At 43.4% G+C, this 24326-nt stretch overlaps 2 protein-coding genes across 2 annotated transcripts in view; one reads left to right on the forward strand and one right to left on the reverse strand.

Moving 5' to 3' along the window:
• Window positions 1–4146: 4146 nt before the first annotated feature.
• Window positions 4147–22986, reverse strand: Casp3 (caspase 3). Its single transcript, XM_032918881.1, has 7 exons — window positions 22901–22986; window positions 14127–14194; window positions 11351–11475; window positions 9464–9592; window positions 8298–8473; window positions 7415–7535; window positions 4147–5994 (listed from the first exon to the last, which is right to left on the reverse strand). Exons 2-7 carry the CDS (start codon window positions 14177–14179, stop codon window positions 5765–5767), a joined length of 834 nt encoding a protein of 277 aa, XP_032774772.1. The 5' UTR covers window positions 14180–14194; window positions 22901–22986; the 3' UTR covers window positions 4147–5764.
• A 167-nt stretch (window positions 22987–23153) lies between these two features.
• The window catches only part of Primpol (primase and DNA directed polymerase), a 34336-nt gene continuing 33163 nt past the window's right edge, over window positions 23154–24326 (forward strand). The window contains exon 1 of the mRNA XM_032919155.1: window positions 23154–23224. The gene's annotated coding sequence lies outside the window, so the exon portion shown is untranslated. The remainder of the gene's footprint in view (window positions 23225–24326) is intronic.

Raw genomic sequence — 24326 nt, forward strand, 5'->3', positions numbered from 1 at the left:
TCTTGGCCCTTTCCTTTGGCTTTGCATCAGGGCATGGTTACTCTTCATTGCCAGCTGGGCTGGATCTAGACACCTAGGAGAAATACCTTTGGATGTGGTATCCTTCCAGAAAGGATTGAGTGAGGAGAGACACACCTTCAACATGAGTAGCATCATCCCATAACTGGGGAGCCCAGACTGAATAAAAGGGGGAAAGGGGACAGATACTTAAGCGTTGGCATTCCCGTGTGTGTTCTAGTCTGCTGGTAGGAGGAATCCTAGACACACACTCTGCCATGCCCTCCCCACGTGATGGGTTGTATCCTTTCAAATCATGAGTCAAAATAAATTACTCCTTCCTCAAGTCGCCGGGCATTTTGTCACAGCAATGGGAACGATAACAAACAAAATAACTAACAATAGCTCTGAGAGCAATGTTTAGGGTAAAGGAACAGCAGTCATGAGCAAGGGGCTATTTTTACATGGTGCTTTAGGCCGTATCAGTGGTTCTCAATCTTCTTAGGACCCCAATCTTAGGACCTCAATCTGCTGTGACCCCTTTACATATAGTTCCTCATGCTGAGGTGACCCCCCCATGAGAAAATTATTTTGTTGCTATTTTACAACTAAAATTTTGCTACTGTTATCAACCGTATGTAAATATCTGATTTGCAGATGGTCTTAGGTGACCCCTGTAAACAAATTGTTTGACTCTAAAAGGGTCATGGCCCATAGGTTGAGAATCGCTTTGGTTGATGCTTTGATGAAAATGGAGAAACAAAAGCATATTTTGTATTTTGAGTTGAATCAATCACTTTCTAAGTCCCTTGTGCAACTGTCTTTGTGACCAGGACAGTCCAAGAAACTAGACACTATAAATGCAAATAGGGCATGGGTATGGAGTGGACTCACTGAGGAGACCTCAGGATAGCAGGAGACTGGTGCTTTCTAGAATATTAGGTCTTATCGGCTTCTTGTCATCACCCTTGCCACCATTGTTCAACTTTCCAAATCTGTTAATCTCGCCATCTCTCATATGGCTTCCTCCTCCTCTGTCTTCTACCTCTGCTCTAGCTGGGCTTCACCTACTAAAGATAAGCAACGTCTACACAGCCTAAGTCCTAGTCACAAGACTTGGATATATGTCTGGTATATTTAAGTTATGGGGACAGCAGGCGTGGGCTTTCACATTCCTAGTCTGTAAGTTGTCACCCAGCTTCACTTCTTTAACGCAATGTATGGAACCTATCTACACAATGTATGGGACCTATCTACACAATGTATGGGACCTATCTATACAGTGTATGGGACCTATCTATACAATATATGGATCCTATCTACACAATGTATAGGACCTATCTACACAGTGTATGGGACCTATCTATACAGTGTATGGGACCTATCTATACAATGTATGGATCCTATCTACACAATGTATGGGACCTATCTATACAGTGTATGGGACCTATCTACACAATGTATGGATCCTATCTACACAATGTATGGGACCTATCTATACAGTGTATGGGACCTATCTACACAATGTATGGGCCATATCTATACAATGTATGGGACCTATCTACACAATGTATGGGACCTATCTACACAATGTATGGGACCTATCTATACAATGTATGGGACCTATCTACACAATGTATGGGACCTATCTACACAATGTATGGGACCTATCTATACAATGTATGGGACCTATCTACACAATGTATGGGGCCTATCTACACAATGTATGGGACCTATCTATACAATGTATGGGACCTATCTATACAATGCATGGAACCTATCTATACAATGTATGGGACCTATCTACACAATGTATGGGACCTATCTACACAATGTATGGGACCTATCTACACAATGTATGGGACCTATCTACACAATGTATGGGACCTATCTACACAATGTATGGGACCTATCTACACAATGTATGGGACCTAGCTACACAATGTATGGGACCTAGCTACACAATGTATGGGGCCTATCTACACAATGTATGGGACCTATCTACACAATGTATGCAACCTGTCTCAACAATGTATGGAACCTATTTATACAATGTATGGCCTGTCCTGGTCTCCCTTTATCTCATCACAAGACCCCACCAGGTACAAGGTAATGTTAAAATGTCTCCAGGGGGGGTTGGGGATTTAGCTCAGTGGTTAGAGTGCTTGCCTAGGAAGCGCAAGGCCCTGGGTTCGGTCCCCAGCTCCGAAAAAAAGAACCAAAAAAAAAAAAAAAAAATGTCTCCAGGGACAATCTGGTTATTGCTCTATTATCTTAAATGGGAAAAATTCCCATAAGCCAGAAGAGGACAATGCCATTCTCATGATTAATACTCTAGATCCCACAATGAACCCAATAACACGCCAGCTCTTTCCTGTCACCAGGCAGCCTGTGTGTCCTGAAACACGCCATGTACCATTTTCAACTCTTCTTGCCAAGTAAATCTATAATTACAAATTCCCTCAAGTCCAGGACGAGAAACATACGATCGTCCCCCTACTTCCTGCATACAGAAGTCTTAAACTGCTTAGAATTTCCAGAGAGAGAGGGGTGACTTTTGATATTAATAGCAAGCCCCTTTAGCTGACACATAAGTTTATGCTAGTGGGTAGGCTGCTCGGACTGGCCCACCCTCGCCTTACTCCCGAGGAAGTAGAGTTGCTGTGGCCTGAGTTCTAGAAGTTCTGATGAGATTCAGTTTCCAAGTGGTTGAACAGATCAGGGGATGGGGCACTCCAAAAAAACCCAAGGAGAATCTGTAGCCCTCCCCACCATGCCTTGCCCTGTGTTTCCACATTCTTCAATTGTATTCGCTAACAAACTGGGACATAGCACTAAAGAATGCCCCTGAGTTCTGAGAGGGATTCTTATATTTTCAGATGTGAGCCTAGACTTTAACGGCTGAGCCATCTCTCCAACCCTCTGGTAGGGAGTCTAACAGATTATTGATGCTGGGAAGGAAGTGGGTATCATGCATTGAATGGGAGGAAAATACCCTATCTACCTCGTCGAAGCTCATGTCTCTTCACTGTAAAACCTGCTTCCCCTCTGACTCAGACAAGCCATTTCTGACCACAGACTCAGTTGGGTCTTACTGTTCCACAACTCCCACCAAGGATCGGAGGGCGAGGTGTTAGATATGAGGTAGCCACGGAACACTCACTATATCAGTTTCTTGGTAGCTGTGTTTCCAGGGTTTTGAAATGACCCTTAGTGGTTTACTCCATCTTTTAAGCTGCATTTGGATTCTTCTCCACAAAGTAGAAACTAAGAACCAGGGAACCTCACCAAATTACCACCCATCTCTATTAAGACAAAGGGGTCGACAACCTTAGGAAACCTCAATTTTTGGGGGAGTTTGCTTCTCTTTTTAAAGAGGATCATGGGAATGAGCCAAGAGATCTGGTTCACCATGATTTGGAAGGGTTAAAATGGTCACCTTACTCCCATGAATATGCCATCCATCTCATGAATATTCATGCAACATGTCTTAAGCCACAGGGCAAGCTTGGCCTAGTGATGAATGCCTGTAAGTCCAGCACTTGGGCAGTACTGGCTGGTTGGTAGGTGATCTCATTCTTTAGATTCAGCTTATTACAATGGAAGGGTTTGGGTTACCTTAAAAGATATGGGCTAGGGTTGGGGATTTAGCTCAGTGGTAGAGCGCTTGCCTAGCAAGCGCAAGGCCCTGGGTTCGGTCCCCAGCTCCGGAAAAAAAAAAAAAAAAAAAAAAAAGATATGGGCTTTGTTTTCACTTACTCTGTTCACATCAGGGGCCAATTTTTCTACTGGGTTGATAGTTTTTATCTTGTGTATGTGTAGGCCAGCCAATGCTCTTAACCACTGAGCCGTCTCTCTACCACCCCTCTCCCCGGGTTAAAAAAAGGCTGGACAAAAACGTTCATGCCACTCTCATCCTTGGAAATGGGAGTTCCTTGATCCACTTTTGACCTTGGGCTTATAGAAGCTATGGTTATTATGTAAACATTGGAGGGCATGAGTCCCCACCCCTTCCTATATTCGTCTTCTGGGTTTAAATCATATCCATCTTCTCAGAGGTTTTCCACTTGCCAACACCTTAAAATACTAGATTAAGCCCTGCTGCACCCTCTTTGACTCTCCCAAATTAAACTGTGGGTTAAAATTTTCTTAACTTTCATTTACTTATCACAGCATCCAAAGTATCATCGATGACGACAACAACAACAACAAAATCCCTCAAATTCACTGATAATTTTAAATCTGAATTTATGTTTTGAAAGAAAAATGCAAGATACATGACTTTTACAAAATTGTCACATGGGAACACACTTTAAAATACCACCACATGCTGTATTTACTTAGAAAAGAGTTAACAGTAAATCCAGTCTAAACAAGAACCTACTATCAGTTAATGTGAGTTCCTTCCTTTCTTTGTGCAAAAAGGAGGCTTATGGGAAATGCTGGACCCAACGCGATGACTCAGCACCTCCATGATTAAGGAAGCCTGGAGCACAGACCTCCTGATGGGGGGCGGGGTGGACTCCAGTCTGCAGCTCCTCCACTGGGCTGCAGGGTCTATTGCTGGATGCTTTCCAAGTCCAGTGTGCCAGGGCCCTTCATTTCTAGTGACGATACAAATATCACCATTATTTTCCTTTCATTGTAAACTCAACAGAAAAGGCAGCATGCTACAGACTCTGTACATGGAGTCCAGTGAACTTTCTTGAGACGCTCAGCACTCTGGGAAAGCCTTTTTGCAGGAGCTTCTGATCTGGTTCAGTCTCATGTGGTAACTTGGACATCATCCATACAGACCAGTGCTCACAAGGTGGGTCCAACTAGCAGGCCTTTTCTGAAGATGTGCCCATGGCTCTGCTCTGGCTCAAACCATCTTCTTTCCAATTACTCCTTTCCTTACGCTCTGCTTGACAACTGGTATTATGGTATGTTCCTGTAGAATTTCTTTATTCCATTCTAATAGTCAACAATTTGAGGCTGTTGCGTAATCGCGCTTTAGATATTTTGCTGGTCTGTAAAATTAGGCTGATTTGCATAAGAATAAGTAAGAAACAAATGCTGGTGGATCGTAGCACCCTGTCGTCATGTCCACCACTGAAGGATGGCAGCCTTCATCAACAAACCAACCAAGTTCGCACATGGTTTTCCTCTCATATAAAGTTATTTTTGTTCCAATAATAAAACACAACTTTTGTCTTAAATAATAAATATGTGACCTGGTCAACTGTCACAAAACCAGTAGCTATAATGTGTGCTACAGTGCTCCAACTCTTCATTTCCACAGATCAGTTCCAAAACCAGGGTTCGAGCCTTTGACTGTGCTCATGGATTCAAGTTCTAAGACATACCACTTGACATTATCGTCCATATGCTTAACGAAAACTAAAGTGACATTCTATACGTGAGGAGGGGGTATAAAATCATCACTGCTTCATGATTTCAAATTCATAGTGGCACCAAATCTCGCTAATTACCAAAGTGTGACTTTGCAATTTCTTCTATGATGACAGTACCATTATTGACATTTATTTGTTCCTAATTAAATTTCAACTACCTGATATCAAAGCTGAGGTAGCTGTATTGTGGCTGCATTGCAGGCAGTGGTATTGTTCAATGACGACCTGGAACATCGGATTTGATTTAATGAGAGGGGAAAAAAAAGGTCTCCCTGACAGTTTTCTCATTTGGCATTCAAATAAAAAAAAAAAACCAAAAAACCAAAAAAACAAAACTGAAACATGCCCCCACCCCACTCCCAGTCATTCCTTTAGTGATAAAAGTACAGTTCTTTTGTGAGCATTGACACAATACACGGGATCTGTTTCTTTGCGTGGAAAGTGGCGTCCAGGGAGAAGGACTCAAATTCCATGGCCACCTTCCGGTTAACACGAGTGAGGATGTGCATGAATTCCAACTTGTGCGCGTACAGTTTCAGCATGGCGCAAAGTGACTGGATGAACCACGACCCGTCCCTTGAATTTCTCCAGGAATAGTAACCTACGAGGCAAGACACGAAGGACCATATCTGTCATTACATCACAGCATCACTTTGGAGGAGAGGATGCACTTTTATATAACCATAATGATCAAGATAAACATAAGCTTCCTCAGTCTCATAAGCCACGCAAAGCAAAGAGAATCAACACCCTTGGTCTCAGACCTCACTGCTCTCAGCTGGAAAAGAAAAGGCAACGTTGACCACCGTTGATATCCTCAGTTCTGCTTTCTGGTCTCTTTCCCACAGGACGGAACAGGTCAGGGTGAGGAAGAGGAAGATATGACCATATAAAAGCAAAGCTATCTGAAAGGGACCAGGTCGATAACATGGTGTTTCAGTCAGAACACCTGACATTAATCCTACTTAGGCAGGAAATAAACTGCTTACATACACGCACTTTAAAAATGTTTCTCTACTTATTTATTTTATGTGTCTGATTTCTTTGATTTATTTTCTGTATCTGACTTCTTTGCCTGCATGTATGTGAGTGTAGCACACGAGTGGCCTATGCCCATGAGGGAGTCAGAACCCCTGTGGTTGTGATCTACCATGCAGATGTGAGCATCTGAAGTCCTCCGCATGAGTAACAGTGCCCTTAACTACTAAGCTGACTACTCAGCCCCTTATAGACGCACGCTTTTCAAAAACGACATTAGCTTGCCTATGGGGCATCTGGACGAATATAATAAATAATATTCAAAAAGCCCCAAAAGAAGAAAATGGTGGTTTTGTATTTATTTTCAGAATAACTATTGAACTCATTCAGTGTACTTAGAAGTACACTGCTTGGAAAGATACCCACTGCATAAAACAAACAAGTGAGTATATTTTATTTATTTTTAATTAATTAATTGTGTAGTGTGTGTGTGTGTGTGTGTGTGTGTGTGTGTGTGTGGTCGTTTATATGACAATGGCCCCCAGAGGCTCATATGTTCGAATCCTTGGTCCAGAGTTGGTGGAACTATTTGGGAAGAATTGGGAAGTATGGCCTTGATGAAAGTGGTGGTCAGATGACTTTGAGGACTCAAAAGCCCATATCGTTCCCAGTTAGTTCTCTACCTTGTGCTGTGCCTGTAGATGGGGATATGAGTCTACCTGTCTACTGCCATGCCTGCCCCCCACCTCCACCCGCACCCCCTTTTCCTGCCACAATGGTCCATGGAATTTAACCTCTGCAATCATGAGCTGCAAATTAAACATTTTCTTTTGTAAGTTACCTCGGTCATGGTGTTCTGTTACAGCAACAGAAAAGTAACTAAGATGGTGGTTAGTTACTTTAGGGACATAAGGGCACCATTGTGAAGGGAATATAAACATCTTGAATAGCCTTTGGAACACTCTCCACTGCTGAGCTTTATAATGTGTCCCAATATAATTCACCTAAAACCCACACATAACACCCCTTTGATGTTTCCTCACCGGGTGCAGTAGAGTAAGCATACAGGAAGTCGGCCTCCACTGGTATCTTCTGGCATGCCATATCATCGTCAGTTCCACTGTCTGTCTCAATGCCGCAGTCCAGCTCCGTACCCCGGCAGGCCTGTGTGTTGGAAGACATACACTTTTTTTTTTTTTTTTTTTTTTTTGGTTCTTTTTTCCAGCTGGGGACCCGAACCCAGGGCCTGTGTTTGGCAAGTGCTCTACCACTGAGCTAAATCCCCAACCCCCAAGACATACACTTCTTATAAAACATACACATGAACACATGACTTATGTCTAAAGACTGTAAGAGCGGTCTGAGAACTAGGGAGTTTTTCTGATATAAAAGCAACACTGTACTGGTTTTGTGTGTCAACTTGACGCAAGCTGGAGTGATCACAGAGAAAGGAGCCTCCCTTGGGAAATGCCTCCATGAGACCCAGCTGTAAGGCACTTTCTCAATTAGTGATCAAGTGGAGAGGACCCAGCCCACTGTGGGTGGTGCCGTCCCTGGGCTGGTGGTCCTGGGTTCTATAAGACAGCAAGCTGAGCAAGCCAGGGGAAGCAAGCCAGTAAGTAACATCCCTCCATGGCCTCTGCATCAGCTCCTGACCTGCTTGAGTTCCAGTCCTGACTTCCTTTGTTGATGAACAACATGGAAGTGTAAGCTGGATAAACCCTTTCCTCCTCAACTTGCTTCTTGGTCATAATGTTTTGTTCAGGAATACAAACCCTGACTAAGACAAACACTCCAAATTCCATAAATGGTTGTTCAAATAAATAAAAAATATAACAGTTCTGTAGCCCCAGAGCCAAAAGTAAATTCTGATATTTAAGTATGAAATCCCTTTAAGTGAGCACCAGGCTGCTCTCAACGAGCCACCTGAATGATGAAGAGTTTCGGCTTTCCAGTCAGACTCCGGCAGTAGTCGCCTCTGAAGAAACTAGTTAGTTTTTTCAGGTCCACAGGTCCGTTCGTTCCAAAAATTACTCCTTCATCGCCATGGCTTAGAATCACACACACAAAACTGCTCCTTTTGCTGTGATCTTCCTTAGAAACTGAAAGAAATAACACGAATCAGGACAGAGGCAGGAAGGCACTCGGCAGCTTCACAACTGTCCGGGAGGACAGTGAAGAACCCGTGGCTGGCTGGTTTGTATCTGGCTTTCTCATCGGACTAAGATGGCTTTGACGTCATAGTCTTGGCTTTCTGAGCTCTAGGGTTACCGTTACACCATGACCGCAAGATGACGAAGCTGAGACTAGAAGTTCAAGATCATCTAAGACTAACATAAGCCGGGCGCATTTGGAACCACTTTTAGAGAATGGCACCACTAACTTATTTTTTTTTTTTTTACTTTTTACTAGAATATTTAAGCATCTGGGTGTGGTAGCGCATGCCTTTAGTGCCAACACACAGGGAGCAGAGGCAGGTGGAGGTGAGCCTGTCTAGATAGTGAGACTGTATCTCAGAAACAAAGCAATCAGAATAATGTACAGTATAATTCTATAATTTTCATACTTCCCTATCTCTCTATAATTATAGCTAGACCTTAAAGCAAAATGACTCAATGAAGGTCATTGTTAGAGAACTCCACACATGCAATTTTGATCATATTCACACACGCATATCCCCAACTCCTCCCAATTTTATGCCCCCCTCCCTTTAATAACACAGGGTTCAATCTGTGCTGGCCATATATAGACATTGGAGCACAGTCAACCAATCAGGGGCCACACCCTTAAATAAAGTGAACTCTCCCTCCTCCAGCAGCCCTTAAGTGCTGTCAATGGCTCCCGAGGCTCCCTTCTGTGTAAGAATGCAGACTGCTGTGAGTTCCTGCTTGCAGCGATGCTGTCTTGCTCTTACACTCTCCCTGCTCGTGTTCTGCAATGGTGCCTTGGGTTTCTGTGTGGGCTGGGATATGGGTGTCTACTCTGACTGAGCTCCGCAGACACTTAATCTCTGTCCTTCGACCAGCTCTGAGTTGCCGTCCACCTCACACAGAAGCTTCCAAAGGACACGATTTGAATTGGTGATTTCTTACCACTATCCATCAATTCCATAATTTCTTCACGAGTAAGGTCATTTTTATTCCTGACTTCGTATTTCAGGGCCATGAATGTCTCTCTGAGGTTAGCTGCATCGACATCGGTACCATTGCGAGCTGACATTCCTTGGAACAGAAAGAGCTCTTAGTTGCATGTTACAAGAACAACTCCTTTGAGAATAAATGAACTGTGCAGCCATTCACACAGCCAATAAACTCTTCCTTTTAAATGCTGACCTTCTTATTTTGATCATGGTGACAGTTTATACCCTGCTAGCATATAAGACTCTATTGTATTAGCTGCTGCAAGCGGTCATGTCAGGGAAATCCTCTACAGTAGCTTAAACACTGAAAATAAGAGGGGACTTAGATGCCCGGCAATAGAGGTTTGCTTGATAAACTGTGATTCATTTATATGATGGAGCACTCTTTTGCTTTCTCATTCATTCATTCACTCATTCACTTACAAGCAAAGCCTCTCGTGTAGCTCAACCTGGTCTTGAACTCACAATAACCCTCCCAAGGGCCTAGATTTCAGGCATGGGTAACCATGCCAGTTCATGTTGAAGATTTTCAAAGACCATGGGGAAATGGTCATTGTTTTTCTAAAAACTTGCTAATTTATTTCATGTAATATGACAATATCTACTAAATAATTCTAGAAGATAGAAAAAAAGTATGTGGCCTAAGTTTGGTTTTTGTAGTTTGCTCAGAGACACTCTGTTTGCTCAGCGTTGAATCAGCTGTAAGACATGGTACTGCTTATACATTGTACAAGGAAAGAAATCTACAACTATTGTCAGATTAGCATTGATCATCAGGTATGCTGCTGTGTGGGTAACATTCAGTCTTTCCAACCATCACACCAAGCTTATTACCAGCCTCATGTGTACCCACAAGGGATGCTGAGCATGAATGGGCTTAAAATTCTGCTCTTGGCATACTGTATGCTTAGCCTGAGAGAAACTTGGTTTTAAAAGAAGGAAGGAAGGAAAGCCAGGTGATAGCACAGGCCTTTAATCCCAGCACTCAGGAGGCTGGGGCAAGTAGATCCCAAGTTCGAGGCCAGCCTGGTCTATAGAGTGAATTCCAGGACTACACAAGAGAAACCTCTGTCTCGAAAAAACACAATAACAAAATAAAACATCAAAACAATGACGACAACAACAAAACCTCTCAGGTCCACTTCCTGCTGCCCATATACTCCTGGAGGTGTAGCCTTCCACTAGAGTGTGGGAGATCTACAGTACGAGCTCTGAGTCATAGCCTAACACTACTAGTAGAGTTAATTTAAACACCATTGCTTTCACCAAACTCTCGTTCTCGGGTTGGGGTGGAGGCCTCAGTCAAACAGTAGCTGTAAACACAGAAGCACACTTTGCCTGAAGCAGGACACATATCGATGCAAACTGGAAACATGGCAGGGGGTGGGGACAGCTCAGTAACCTGAGATCAGAGGCTCTAACTTGTATTCTAGAACTGGCTCAGGAATGACACTTGCCTCAGGCTGTGAGTTAGAGGCTGAGATCATTAGATACTTTCTAAGCTGCCCCAGGGCAGACAACCTCAGATGCCAGTCATTCATCTTCATCCCTGCTAGCTTGTTGCTTATAAAACCTTTTCTTCTCTTCACTCAGCCCCGGGGAACTGGCTCTGTTGGGCAGCAGCAGAACCCCGCCTTTCGCAGTCACAGGAGAGGCAGAGATGTTCAACAAGGAAGAAGAGTTCATACTGACTATGGGACCTGTAAGGTTCCAGGGCATCTCCACTTTGCGGTTTCTGTATCAGTTTCCTGACTCAAAATTACTCACTGCGTGTCATATTATATCCAATGTAAATGGCATATATGTTTGAAATGTCTAAAAAGTTACATTAGATACATACCAGTGCTTTTATGGAAGTTCTTATTATTAATTATTATACATAAGCCCATTTCAGGGTAATCCATTTTGTAACTGCTGTCCAGATATATTCCAGAGTCCATTGACTTGCTTCCATGGATAGTCTTTCTGCGTGGAAATCAAAGACGGTTACAAACATGGAAACGAGGATTTTCATTAATACAACTTGTATGACTCATAAGAAGAACAGTTAGCATGTGTTTAGTAAGGCTATCAATGTATCAACTTCATGTTACATCCTTCCTTCATTCAAATTTCACAGCATGTGGGTTTGATTCCAATCACCAAGGAGAAAAAAAAGCATAAACCCGCTCTCAACAACGCATTTAACTGACGAGGAAATGACCTAGCAAAGCTAAGTGAAGTGCTGGAGGGCGCTCAGATCTTATGATGGAATTAAGGTAGAAGGCTTTCCTATAAAGTCCAAAAAAATTTTACCAACTACATCCTTATAAACAATTGATATTGTGTGAAATAATCTCTCCTTCATGATAAAAGCGCAATTTTTTTTTTTTTTTTTTTTTTTTTTTAAGATTTTTGGTTTTTGGGGTGGAGTTTTGCTATAGGTAGCCTAGGCTGGTTCTGGGCAGTCCGCTATCTAAGACAGCCCCCTCACCACCATCCTCCCCCACCTCCCATCCCCCACCCCCGCACTAAAACAACCCTTAAACTGTATGAGCTGAACCATTGAATAACTTATTAATACACAGCTGAACCATTATAAATCCTTGAAAATACTTGGGTGAAAGTCACTTATATAAACATGTTAGCTAGGTAGGTCAGAGGTCAGAAACCATTTCCTTAAAAGTCTTGATAGGCTCAAAGGCTATCCTCTAGTAGAGCCTCAGTGTGGCTGGGTGAAACTAGCCCAGGGCAATATGCTTATAAAGGCGTGGCAGCGTTCCAAGAAATGTGACACAGACTGAGCACAAGCCTGACCCAAATCTAGGAGGACTCTAGGAACAGCTAATCATCAACACTGTGAAGGGCACATACTCAGCCATACGTTTTACACAATTCTAAAAATAATGGTAGAAAGAGTAAAAGAAGTCAAAGGCAGACAAAAAAGAACCATTATATTTAGTTGGAGGTAAAGACTCCACATTTTACAGAGAAAATTAGGTCACATAAACTATACATTGCTAGTCCAGAAATCTACAATTGGAAATGCTGTAAAATTGGCAAGTTTTTGAATGTTAATATAATGCCACAAGCGGAAAATTCCACACCAAGCCCCATGTAATGGTTCACTTTCAAAACACAGGTACTCTAAAAATATATAAAATTAGCTTTGGTGTGCATGTATATAATTTATATGAAACAGCAATGAATTCATAGTATTTAGAATTTATAGGCCAGGGAGACAACTCAGAAGGTAATAGTGCTTTCTAAGCAGTTCTAACAGCCCCGAGTTCAATCCCTGGAAACTATATAAAACTCTCTAAGTCAGAGAGGTTCTCAATTTGTGGGTCATAAGTCCCTTGGAAGTCAAATGACTTTTTCGTAAGGGTCACATATCAGCAGATATCCTGTATATCAGGTATTTAAATTACAATTTTTTTTTTAAGATTTATTTATTATATATAAGTATACTGTAGCTGTCTTCAGGCACAACTGAAGAAGGCATCGAATCTCATTACAGATGGTTGTGAGCCACCATGTGGTTGCTGGGATTTGAACTCAGGACCTCTGGAAGAGCAGTTGGTGCTCTTAATCACTGTGCCATCTCTCCAGCCCTTAAATTACAATTCTTAACAGCAGCAAAATTACAGTTCTGTAGTAGCAAGGAAAATAATTTTATGGTTGGGGGTGGGGTTCCCCAGAACCTGAGGAACTGTATTAAAGACCTGCAGCGTTAGGAAGGTTGAGACCACTGCTCTACCTGGTGGCACACATCTGCATTCACAGTACCCCTGCCACCAGATGGGAGGTGGAGACAGGAAGTAGGCCAGAGCCTGACTAATAGCCTAGGGTATTTCTGCTGCAGAAACAAGGACAAGTTGGCCTCTAACCTCCACACGTGCCTTGCCATACATACACACCTGTACACACACACACACACACACACACACACACACACACACACACACACACACACACACACACACACTTGGCATGGGTCCCAGCTCTAATGCATTTATGCTGTATACATGTGAATATGTTCCAATCTGAGAGTCCGAAGTCTAAATTATCCTAGGTTCTGTCATTTTGGATAAGGGCTGAAAAACTTGTAACCCTTGACCACTTGTAATTGAACTGTAATTCCCACCACCTAAAGCTGATTCTTCCTCGTCTTCTGTTGCCTCCTTTATGAGCCAGCACCAGACTAAGACGGGATATACGTTAGTTAATAAAGAACAGAGACTCCCAAGCCAGAAATATAAGGGCACTTAACATAGGACCTAAACAGCCACCCTGTCCTCAAGAGGAGAATCAGAGACGAGAGTTTACATAAGCTGCACAGCTCTTGGGGCAAGAGGTAGCCTGGTCTCTTTGTTTTGAAAGCCCCTTTCTCTCTGCTTCCCTACTCCTCAGAGTGAGCTGTACTGTGCTAACCCATCTGTCTTTGACTATACGGGATTATATTTATACCAAGTTCAGGCACAGTATCTCTTGCCCATTTGTCTAGCATTTAGACAACAGAAATCGGAGAACCATCACAAGTTTAAAGCCAGTCTGGACTACAGCGCTCCAGGTTAACCTGGAGTAAGTGAGGAACCTGCCTTAAACAACAACAACAAATAAAAATAAATACTCACGTTTCGAAATTATTAATGGATTTTGAATCCACGGAGGTTTTGTTGTTGTCCATGGTCACTTTTCTTCGATAGAATAGAGGGGGGAAAAGGAGAAGTTACTCATGATGAATTGCTAGAGAGGAACTGTTGGGTATTAGCAATGCCACGCTGATTTCTCCCAATTTTTTTGTCTTATATCGAACGCTATTGGCCCCATAAGTCAGATGTGTGGAGAACGATCCTTTGCAATGGCACCACAGCATGGGCCCTACGTGCTTTCTTAACTAAGAATTACATCAAGAAAAGAGAGTGTGCAGCTCAATCAGTTTTGTTTTTTTGTTTGTTTGTTTGTTTTTTTCCATTTGTTTGTCCCTGGAAATCAAAACCGATACCTTCTTTCCTGGTCGCCCAACAACTCAAGTTATGTACTAGAACTTGGCTCCCAGCTCAATATAACTAAAACAGAACTCAAACACTAGCCTCAACAGTCAAGCTCACACAACACCATACCACATCGGTGAAGATCCAGATTCTTCTACCCAGAAACTTGACTCTTGATACTAAGTGACTCCATCCTAAAACAAGGCACGGGCGCCTCTCCTCATCTGCTACGCTAAGGAAGCCAGCTGCCTTTCTAGAGTTCTCCAAAAGGAAAGACATTTGGGTGTGGTAGTGTACCTCCCCAGATAAAGAAGACAGACAAACAGAAAAGGGACATAAAACAAGGACTAAAGATCTCGAATGACTGTCCAGACTCTAGAATCCCTGGCCATGACAAATATTTCAAACAAAATACAACTTTTAACCTTAGCCCGATGCTGAGGTCAGAAATGCTACATCCCCACTAACTGATGGCTCCAACGATAGGTGTGCTGTTGGGAACACAGAGGAAGACGCTAGGAAGAGGAAGTGACAGCTCTTCAGCCTGACCACAGAAGAGGAGGCCAGTGCCTCACAGGCCTCCAAGAGCCAGTCAGTGGTTTGCATTCCTATGAAGGCTTTTCGCTTTCTAGAAAACCACAGGATGTGGGCCCTACTGGGATGCCCCATGTTTTTAAGTTGGCAATCAAGTATTTAGAGAGCACAGACTTTGCGTCAAATTCCTGCCTTCAGGAAACTTGAAGTCTAGAAAGAAAACAGAACTGGGTGGATGTGCGGCAAGTATCAGCTAGATCAAAGGCTTGGAAACAATCTGTTCTCCTCAAAGTACACGAAGACCAGTTTGACAGTGCTGGGCCAGGGCGCTACTCAGGGAAGGCCACTCGGCCAGTGAGAAGTCCTCTGGAAAAGTCCCAGGAGGAGATGATGGAGGCCTGAACTACAGCTGAACAGTTGACAGTCTGGGCATCCTGCTGTTTACCAGTCGACCTGAGAGCAAAGCAGACTGGGTAGACGTGGTGTGCCAAGACTTGAAGAAGCCTGAAGGGACGTTCACCTTTCCAACCTTGTCAGAAGGCCAATTTAAATGAAGGAGGAAGGCCACTGGCTTTATGAAAAATGTCACAGCTACAGTGGGGATTGTTGGTTACAGCAGGGACTGTTAGGAGAAACGATCCAAGTCAAAAATGACTATCAAGCCAAAATGACTAGACACTATCTTAGTGGCATGTTGGGTTCTCCAGGGCATAACCTTTTGTATAACTGACCATTGGTTGGGCTAGTTTACAACTTTGTAGGAAATCAAGCCATAACAAGTAGCTACATACGTGATTCTTGTCTGTAGCCAAAAGTAAATGTCTTACAATGAAACAATTGATTTTCACTTGATCGATCCTTCTGTATTGTAGTGATTGCCTTTCAGGAAGATGATTGAGGCCTGAACTGTAGCTGAATAGTTGACAGTCTGGACATCCTGCTCTTTACCAGTCGATTAGAGGAAGTGAAGCCAGCAGACGACCCGAGAGCAAAGTTCACTGGTATCTCATAACTACTAGTGAACTGCTCTGCACAGACTCACCCTTTACATCTGCTTGGTCTTCTAGTTCTCCTCTGAACTGGACTTAAGATCTTCCCATGCCATTAATCAACTAGCAGTTGAATAAGTCTTGACACCACTTTCTTTTCTATTCGAGCAGTTACGTTTTTAATTTTTTTTTGAAAATTGTACTTTAAAGGAACCAATGGTTGTCCTGGGCTGAGAAAAATCTCACAATATAAACATCTCTACCCATCATAGGAAAACGCTCTTTCCTGCTTGGCTGTGAATGGGAGGAGATGGAGCAGTAGTTGGTTGGGAGTGAGGGCCGAAGAAGACTCTGGGTCCTCCTTGTTAAGGCACAGTCCTTAGGTCAGTGAGAAAGGCATGGGGAGATGGGAAATTAATAATGCTGGAACTGAAGAAGCCAGGGGTCTCTGAAGTGATGCTAAGAGATGTGCGGCATACATACGAAATTTAAGGTAAGACGAGAGCCAACATCCTCGGTAAAGGAAACAAAAGCAAAATATTTTACGGATTTGTTAGGCGGTCCTGGGGATTTAATCCAGGGACATAAGTAAGTGCCTACCACTGAGTCACAGCTCCAGTACAAACTAAGAGGAGGTAGCAGAGAGGCAGAAGGTGATTGATATGAGGACTTGGTGCTTCTCACAGGATGGCACCCATTTCCTTTAGACTTAGAAGCTAAACTGTGAGACAAGAAAGTCTAATAAACACCTCCTTTAGCATCCTGTGGCCATACTTCTAAATTCTACCAGGTAACACCAAAACAGAATCAGATGCCAAGCTGGCAAATCTGCGTGAGAGGTAGCTGGGAGAGACATAAACTGAGAAGACCTCCTGAGAGTGTTTTGGGAGGATCCCCTCATCTGCTCATAGAAACTGTGAAGTTTGATGTGGTAAGCTGACTAGTTAGAGTGTGTATAAACACCTTGGGGGAATGGAGGAAGTAAGGAAATTGAAGAACACGCATTATTTAAAAACAGAGAGTGTGAGTACAGAGAAATGACTGACTTAGTAACTCCATACAAGCTATTGCAGCTATCGTCTTTTGAGGTGTTTTGAATCCCTTATCGGTGACATAAATGCTAACACAAGGTTAAGTGGAAAGATTATAGAAATCTAGCACCCTCTCTTTTTACAAATTACTATATTAGCAGCAGCTCTTTGAGTGGTAGGTTTGCTGACAAGTTAATTACTTTGTAACATTCTTTTATCTCATCTAGTTTTTCTATAATACACTGTTTCTATGTTAGAAAGTAGTATCAAATGTTATTTATAAAATACTGTCAGCATAGCAGGCCATGTCACCAGGATTGTGCTAGACAAATACCCAGGCCTATTGAGAGAGAGAGAGACAGAGAGAGACACAGAGAGAGAGAGAGACAGAGACAGAGAGACAGAGAAAGGGTTTCTTGTGTAACAGCCCTGGCTGTCCTAGAACTCACTTTGTAGACCAAAATAGCCTCAAACTCTAAAGATCTGCTTGCTTCTGCCTCCCGGGTACTGGGATTAAAGGTCCATAACATCATGCCTGGCCCTGGAAAATTGAGTTTTAATAACCTTTTGTGTCATAACAGCAATAAAGCTGTGAAATAAAACTATTCCCTCCTACCGACTGGCACACCCAGATATAAGGTTCATAGCACTCAGCTTTCAGAACCTTACATCATTTGCTTCCTGGCTCAGACCGATGGAAGACCTAAACTGTACTTAAAAAATAATTTAGTGTGTGTATGCAGGCGTGTGGGTATGGAGATCAGGGGGCAAAACCTTCAGAGATGTTTCTGGCTCTCTCTGTCCACCAGGTGGATCTTGGGGAACAAACTCAGGTCGTCAGGTTTTGTAGAAAGCATCTTTACTTGATGAGCCATCTTGCTGGTCCCCAATGGTAGATTTTAACTAAATATGAGGTGACTTTTTTTTTTAGATTTATTTATTTTATATGAGTATGCTATCTTCAGACACACCAGAAGAGGGCATCAGATCTCATTACAGATGGTTGTGAGCCACCATGTGGTTGCTGGGAATTGAACTCATGACCTCTGGAAGAGCAGTCAGTGCTCTTAACCACTGAGCCATCTCTCCAGCGCCATGAGGTGACTTTTAAGTGGTCATTTCCTTTTCATATATCCAACCAATATTCTATAAGCAGTTACGGAAAGTTAAAAAAGGAACTCAGATTAGTTGTAACATAAGCAATTATAATCACTTTGATGTCAGCCCCAAGACAGCTGATTCTTTTACTAAAGTAACTGGTGGATAAAGAAAAATATATATAATTCTTTTCAGAACAAGAGTTAAAATGGTATCTCCCTGTTTAATAAGGATATCTCAGAAACAAATACCATATTATATAACGTTTTCCATTCTTAGTACTTGAACATTGTAAATTGTCTCGATCCTTTTAATACACTACTAAATTTTCATGCTAAATCAAAGTCTTTCCAGCATGAGACATAGGCACACTGACTCGATCTGTCATCGTCTGCTTTTCCCACATGAGGTACCAAATCCATACTCTTGGGAAAGACTGTTAGCATTACCTCATCCCCATTAGCTAACACCCAGCTGGCTTACAAATTATTCTAAGGGCGGTGACATCATCTCTGAAGGATTAGAAAAAAAAAAATCTCTTCAGGGATGTATAGACTGTCCCAGATGACATCAGGAGCTAAGGGCATTAAAGTAGAGAAAATAAACAAGAGAGTTTTACAATGTACTGCTGCTCGGCCAAGATCCCCACACTAGTTTAGGATTCAGAGCAGAAACGTCATGAAATCCATGTAATGGTCACCAGGGAGCTGTAAGTAACGTACTGCACCTTCCACCACAATCTGCAATTTAGGCTTCAGACTCACTTCTCTAGTTCCCTGATCACTGGGCTGGAACAACAATCAGATGGTTCAGAGGTTTAGAAATGCTGTCAGCACAAATTTGCTGTCACTCTGAAATAGAGATTTAAATGCTCCAAGCTGTGTTTTCCTTAAAGAAGCAAGGGGATGGAACTTGTTCTCTATTTACATAATTGTTTGCCAGTTTTTCCTCGAAACTGTAGAGTAAGACAGAACGAGTAACCCTCAGAATAAAAGCAGAGGAAAAGGGAAGTTATTTCTAAAACACGAAATTAGACAGTGAGGACCTCTGGAAGAGCAGCCAGTGCTTTTAACTGCCGAGCCATCTCTCCAGCCCCCTACTACTTATTACTAATAATACCTAGTGCAACATAACATTTTTATGAAGTATTGTTCAGGGGATGATAAAGTCTGTACATTTCAATACAGATTCAATTTCTATTCTCCCTGCAGTTGGTAAAGCCTACAAATACAGGTCAACACTTACTACATTTATTGCAATGAAGAAAACAGTAATAATGATTATGATGTTTCTCATCCTACCTATAAATGTAAAATATCTGGTTAAGCACATTTCCCATATGCCTACCTATCTTCCTATCAATAGGAACATGAATACACTGTAGAACGGCTTCTGGAAAGCCTACTTCCCCATCTGCTCAGAACAATTGGAGGAACACTGGGATTCTATTAACTACCTATCCGTGGGGACAAAAACTCACAAGCACTTTCATATTAAGTAAGTGAAACAGAGAGCACCCGTTTCACAATAGTTAAGAAAAAGAGTTCTCAGTGTATGTCACCAGTGGTTGCTTTTGTTTATTCTCATATCTGTTCCATCTGGTCTCAGTTCCTTTGGGGGTTCATTGAACTGGCTGGTGTCAACCTTCTAATGTTTATGAAAAGATAGCTGGAAAGGAAAAGAAAATATGGAGAACATATCATAGGAACAAATATATCATCTTGCTTTCTTGTTTCTGCAATGAGTCACACAACCAGGAAGGCAGACCAGCCTGATGAAGCCCTTTGTCCACAGCCAGACCACCCTGAACTCGATGGATCTCGTCTAAGGAAGCTCTCTGACCTTGAGGCCCAAGCTGGAAAGAATGTGGCGCTTACTATCTGCAAAGGGTCTGTCTTGTCCTCTCCCAAGCAAAACCTTTAGAGGATAAACCTATATGCTCTTAGGGATGTGTAAGAATTACTGACCTGTTTGAAAACAATTTGTTGTTGTTGTTGAAATAAAAGTAGAGTGGAAGATCCTTAATGTCTTTTATAACAATGACAGATAGCCATGTAATCTACTGAATATCAACTGTTGAACCCTCAGCGTATGAAGCAGTGGAAAAGGCAGACCCTATCCCTATACAGAGCTTATATTCTTGTTTGCTGGTATCTAAAAACAGCAGCAAGGTAGATGTTAACTAGCCCACATTTAGTCCTTATTAGATAATTTCATTGTACTTTAGCAGAATGAAGCTCTCTGGGCAATATTGAAGACCAAAACAAAGAGGTCAAAACAAGAACTATTATGGAGAATGTCACCCTTAACAAAACATTGTCACATATACTATTTCATCTGATCTTTACAAAACCCTGTGAGTTATATAGATTATGCCTTATTTATGAAGGAGCAGGTACGCACCCAGGTCCTGGCCTCAGACAGTGTTTAATCTGTTAAAAGACCATACAAAACAGTACTTAAGAATGTAAAAATTTGGCCTGGAGAGATGGCTCAGCGGTTAAGAACACTGGCTGAGCTTCCAGAGGTCCTGAGTTCAATTCCCAGCAACCACATGGTGGCTTATAGCCATCTATAATGAGATCTGGTGCCCTCTTCTGGAGTGTCTGAAGACAGTGACAGTGTACTCACATACATAAAATAAAGAAAATCTTAAAAAAAAAAAAATGTAAAAATTTCCACATCATTTTCAACCTCTATCACTGGGGTAGAACTTTAAGTATTATCTGACAGGAAGATCAGAACTAATGCAATGTGTTTGAAGAAAAGACTGTATTGTAACTTTAGAAAGCAGGTGAAGTGAATGTGTTGCTAAGTTTGAAACCATAGAGTGGCACTGGAACCACTCTGATCAGATAAAGATATAGGGTTCTTACTTAAAATGGCAGGAGACAGAATCTTTCTGCAGGACTACAAAGCAATCTGATTTAATTAGGTGCAGAATTTCACTTGTTACTTTGTACCAGTTGAACTGCTAGGCTTCAATAAACTTCCACTGATTAAAACACATTCTTACTTTGCAAAAGCCTTATTCTGCTGGACAGCAAATCAAAGCCTTTAAAGTTTCAACACTGGGTTGTGACAGGGCTCTACCATTAACACAGCCAAAGTGGCTTCCCAACGGCTGGCCACACCCCCAGTTTAGCATCTCCTCTGCTATTTTGTATACTCAAACTGTAACAACGGCCCCACATTTCCCATCCATCAAAATCTCCTAGTCCACATTTTAATCAACCATTTTGCTGTAATAAAACAAATGGTTGAGCAATCACTTGTGCAAAAAACCCAGTAAGGAAGGGCACCATGCTAAAATTAGTGCCTAGCGGTGTTTGCTCACAGTTCTGTAGGCAAACAAACAAGCAAAAGTAGAGGAAATGACAAGGCTGCTTTCAGGAAATGCCTGCCCCAAAGGAAGGAATGGGAAGATTCAACCTTGAATTGTTAACTAAGAACTGAAACCTCCATAGCAGCTCCTATTCATAGACAAATGTATCAGCGGGGAGAAAAGGGGAGAAAAGGTGAGACGGTGGACTGAGGGCGCAAAGAAAAACCAAAAGGACACGCGATTAAAGGATAAAACGGGGAAGACAGTCAAGACCCAGGGTTTGGCTTTGCCAACCCCGTTAGAGGATAGGGTTTTGCCCTTAAGCCTTAAGGGTAAACACGAACAACTAGAAAACTGATTTTGTTTATGTTTTAAGGAGTGCACCGGAGAAGAACCTTGGGGGGTGGGGGTGGGGAGGCAGAAACCTGCAAGGAGGTTGCTTCAGTTCCCTGAGATGGGTAACAATCTAGCAGACACCTAGAAAGTCCACAAGACTCAGAAGGGTCAGCCAGGTACAAATCTGTCAGATTCATGGGTCTACAAGGCTCAGTGACTAACAGCGGAAGTTGGGTCCTGAGAACGTCCCTGAGAAGGGTTTCCTGGGTGACTCAACTAAGAATGAGGTAAAGACCCTGCTGCTCAAGTCGGACTTCAGAGGAGACCAACTAATAAGTGTGAAGTAAGGACAAGCTCTCTGTGCATGGTCCAAGAGATGTCAATGCAAGCTCCTACAGTGACTTTGACCAACAAAGGAATAAGGTGGAGTATTAACGAAAGGCTTCAGAGTAAGAAAGAGAGTTAGAGGAGCAATGCTTAAAATTAGCTCTCCACAAGAACCAAAGATGCCAGAGCACTGGAAAAGACCAAAGGTAGAGACCAAATACTCTTGTAACAGGGAGGCTGGGTCCCTTAGAGCCGCCTTAAGGTCAGCATCAGCCTATTCTTCAGGCCCCAGAGCAGTACTTCCCCTACCCATCCTCTGCTCCGGAGTCCACACTTCAGCCTGCAACTCCAGGATCCCGCCACCTCCAGCCACACGGCTCCCAGGCTCACCCCAACTATGGACTCACCCCCTCCCACCCCTGAAGCTCGGTGCCCAGGGCAATCTCCCGATCCCCGGACTCCGCCTTTTGCGCCTCGGCGCGGCCCCTGCGCCATATTCGAGGGTCTGAGTCCTGCCCCGGTTCACCCAGGTTTAGGGACACCGGCTTGGCCTCCCGGGTCTGGGCTCCCAGCTCCGGACCACGCTACCGGCGCTGTTTCCAGCTTCTCTGCCTTCAGTGCTTGCCTGAGCAAGCCTGGAGGCAACACAAAGGATCCTCCGCCCAGATCGCCCGTTTCCCCCGCCTCTTCCTAGGAGCTGCAGACTGGGCGACAGAGCGCCGGCTCCCGGTGGCAACGCAGGTCCTGGAAGGCGCGAAAGCAGCAGACACTCACCGTACCGTTCCAAGCTCCGCACCGCAGGACACTAAGCTTTGATCCCACCAGCACCAACACTGCATCAGCAGCCTACCGCCGGCCCCGCCCACGCCCCGCCCCCCCTCGACCTCCTCCCCCGTCTCTTTATCCCCTCCCCCAAACCCTAATTTCCAGCGCGCCCGGACTGCAGCCGAGCCGCGGCAGCGCAGGCCCCGCCCACCGATGGCTCACCCTAGAGCCCCGCCCCCTCCGGCCCCGCCCCCTCGCGGGGGTTTCAAGTTCTGGTTCCCGCCATCTCTGCCTCCACTATCTGCCGCCTCCGGCCGACTTGCACTGCTTGAGGTAAATTTAGAGAGGTCTCTAGGCCAGGCCTGATTCCAGGGTCACAAAGATGGGCGTTCAGGGAGACGCCTCTGTCAGTCAGAGCTCCGGCAGGAGAAAATAGGGCTAAACCCCCGCACTCGCAATCTCTACTTCCTCTCAAATGAACCGAGGCCTTTCTTCCGCCTAACTCTTGCTCCCTCAAGTCAGAAGCCCTGACTACCTTACTGAAATCTCGGACTGCTTTGGGTCCTATTTCAGACTCTGACTCTGAGAAGTGTTTTTTGCAAAATATACGAAAACATGAGCAAAGCAGTCAGTATACTTCAGGGGCCCAGGATACGCTGAGGACAAATTCACTCCATAGAGCAGTAGCTTGCTTGTCTCCAACGCAATTGCTTGGTCGGATGTGAGGGACTGTAGTGTACGCAGGTACCCAAATGTCTACCATTCGCTGCGTGTGGAATTCGAGCTCTTACATTTCCATAATACATTTCTTAGTTTTTCCAGTTCCAACAGAGGCTTTAAAAGTATAAATGGTTTGTCCTTCTGAAGAACCATAGTAGTTAAATGCAGATTCCAGAAACAAATTAATCTATCATCATCCCTCTCAAAGTGAGTGAGGATCAGCCTGTTGGGAGAAACTTTCGCATAGGACACACTCAACCCTAGCGATGCTTCTTCGTGGAGGCTGTAGTTCACAGGGAAAAACTAATTGAGAAATCCCTGATCTCCTTGTTGGGCCCTGACCCATCCCTGTGCCAAACGTTCTTAACCAAATGATACCTTAGATGAAGTATCCTCAGCCGTTCTCTCCGTTATGTTGACTTCATCTTGTTAAAGCAAAACAGCTGGAGGTGGTATTTTTCATCTGAGCCCTGTAATTTCTCCTCACAGCCAGGACCCATAGGGAGCTGAAGTGGTTCTGGGCCTCAAGAGAGAAAAAAATCATGAAAAGCAATATGATGCTTTCCAGGTTGGGCAGCTGGAGTAAGAGGGCTTCTGAAGTAGTCTAGGAACAGGGAGTGGGCCTTAGCTTCCATTTGGTGACAAAACTGAACTAGAAGTATAATAGATAAACCTTTTCAGGCTACATCTGCAGGAAGATTTAGTCTGTCAAGAT

The sequence above is a fragment of the Rattus rattus genome, chromosome 13 (assembly GCF_011064425.1).
Source record: "Rattus rattus isolate New Zealand chromosome 13, Rrattus_CSIRO_v1, whole genome shotgun sequence".
Taxonomy (NCBI): Eukaryota; Metazoa; Chordata; class Mammalia; order Rodentia; family Muridae; genus Rattus; species Rattus rattus.

Coding starts and splice junctions, on each gene's coding strand:
- Casp3 (XM_032918881.1), bottom strand. CDS start 14,179: ATGGACAACAACAAAACCTCCGTGGATTCAAAATCCATTAATAATTTC. Junction 11,476..14,126: donor TCCATTAATAATTTCGAAAC/GTGAGTATTTAT, acceptor ATTTCCACGCAG/AAAGACTATCCATGGAAGCA. Junction 8,474..9,463: donor TATGGAATTGATGGATAGTG/GTAAGAAATCAC, acceptor TATTTCTTTCAG/TTTCTAAGGAAGATCACAGC.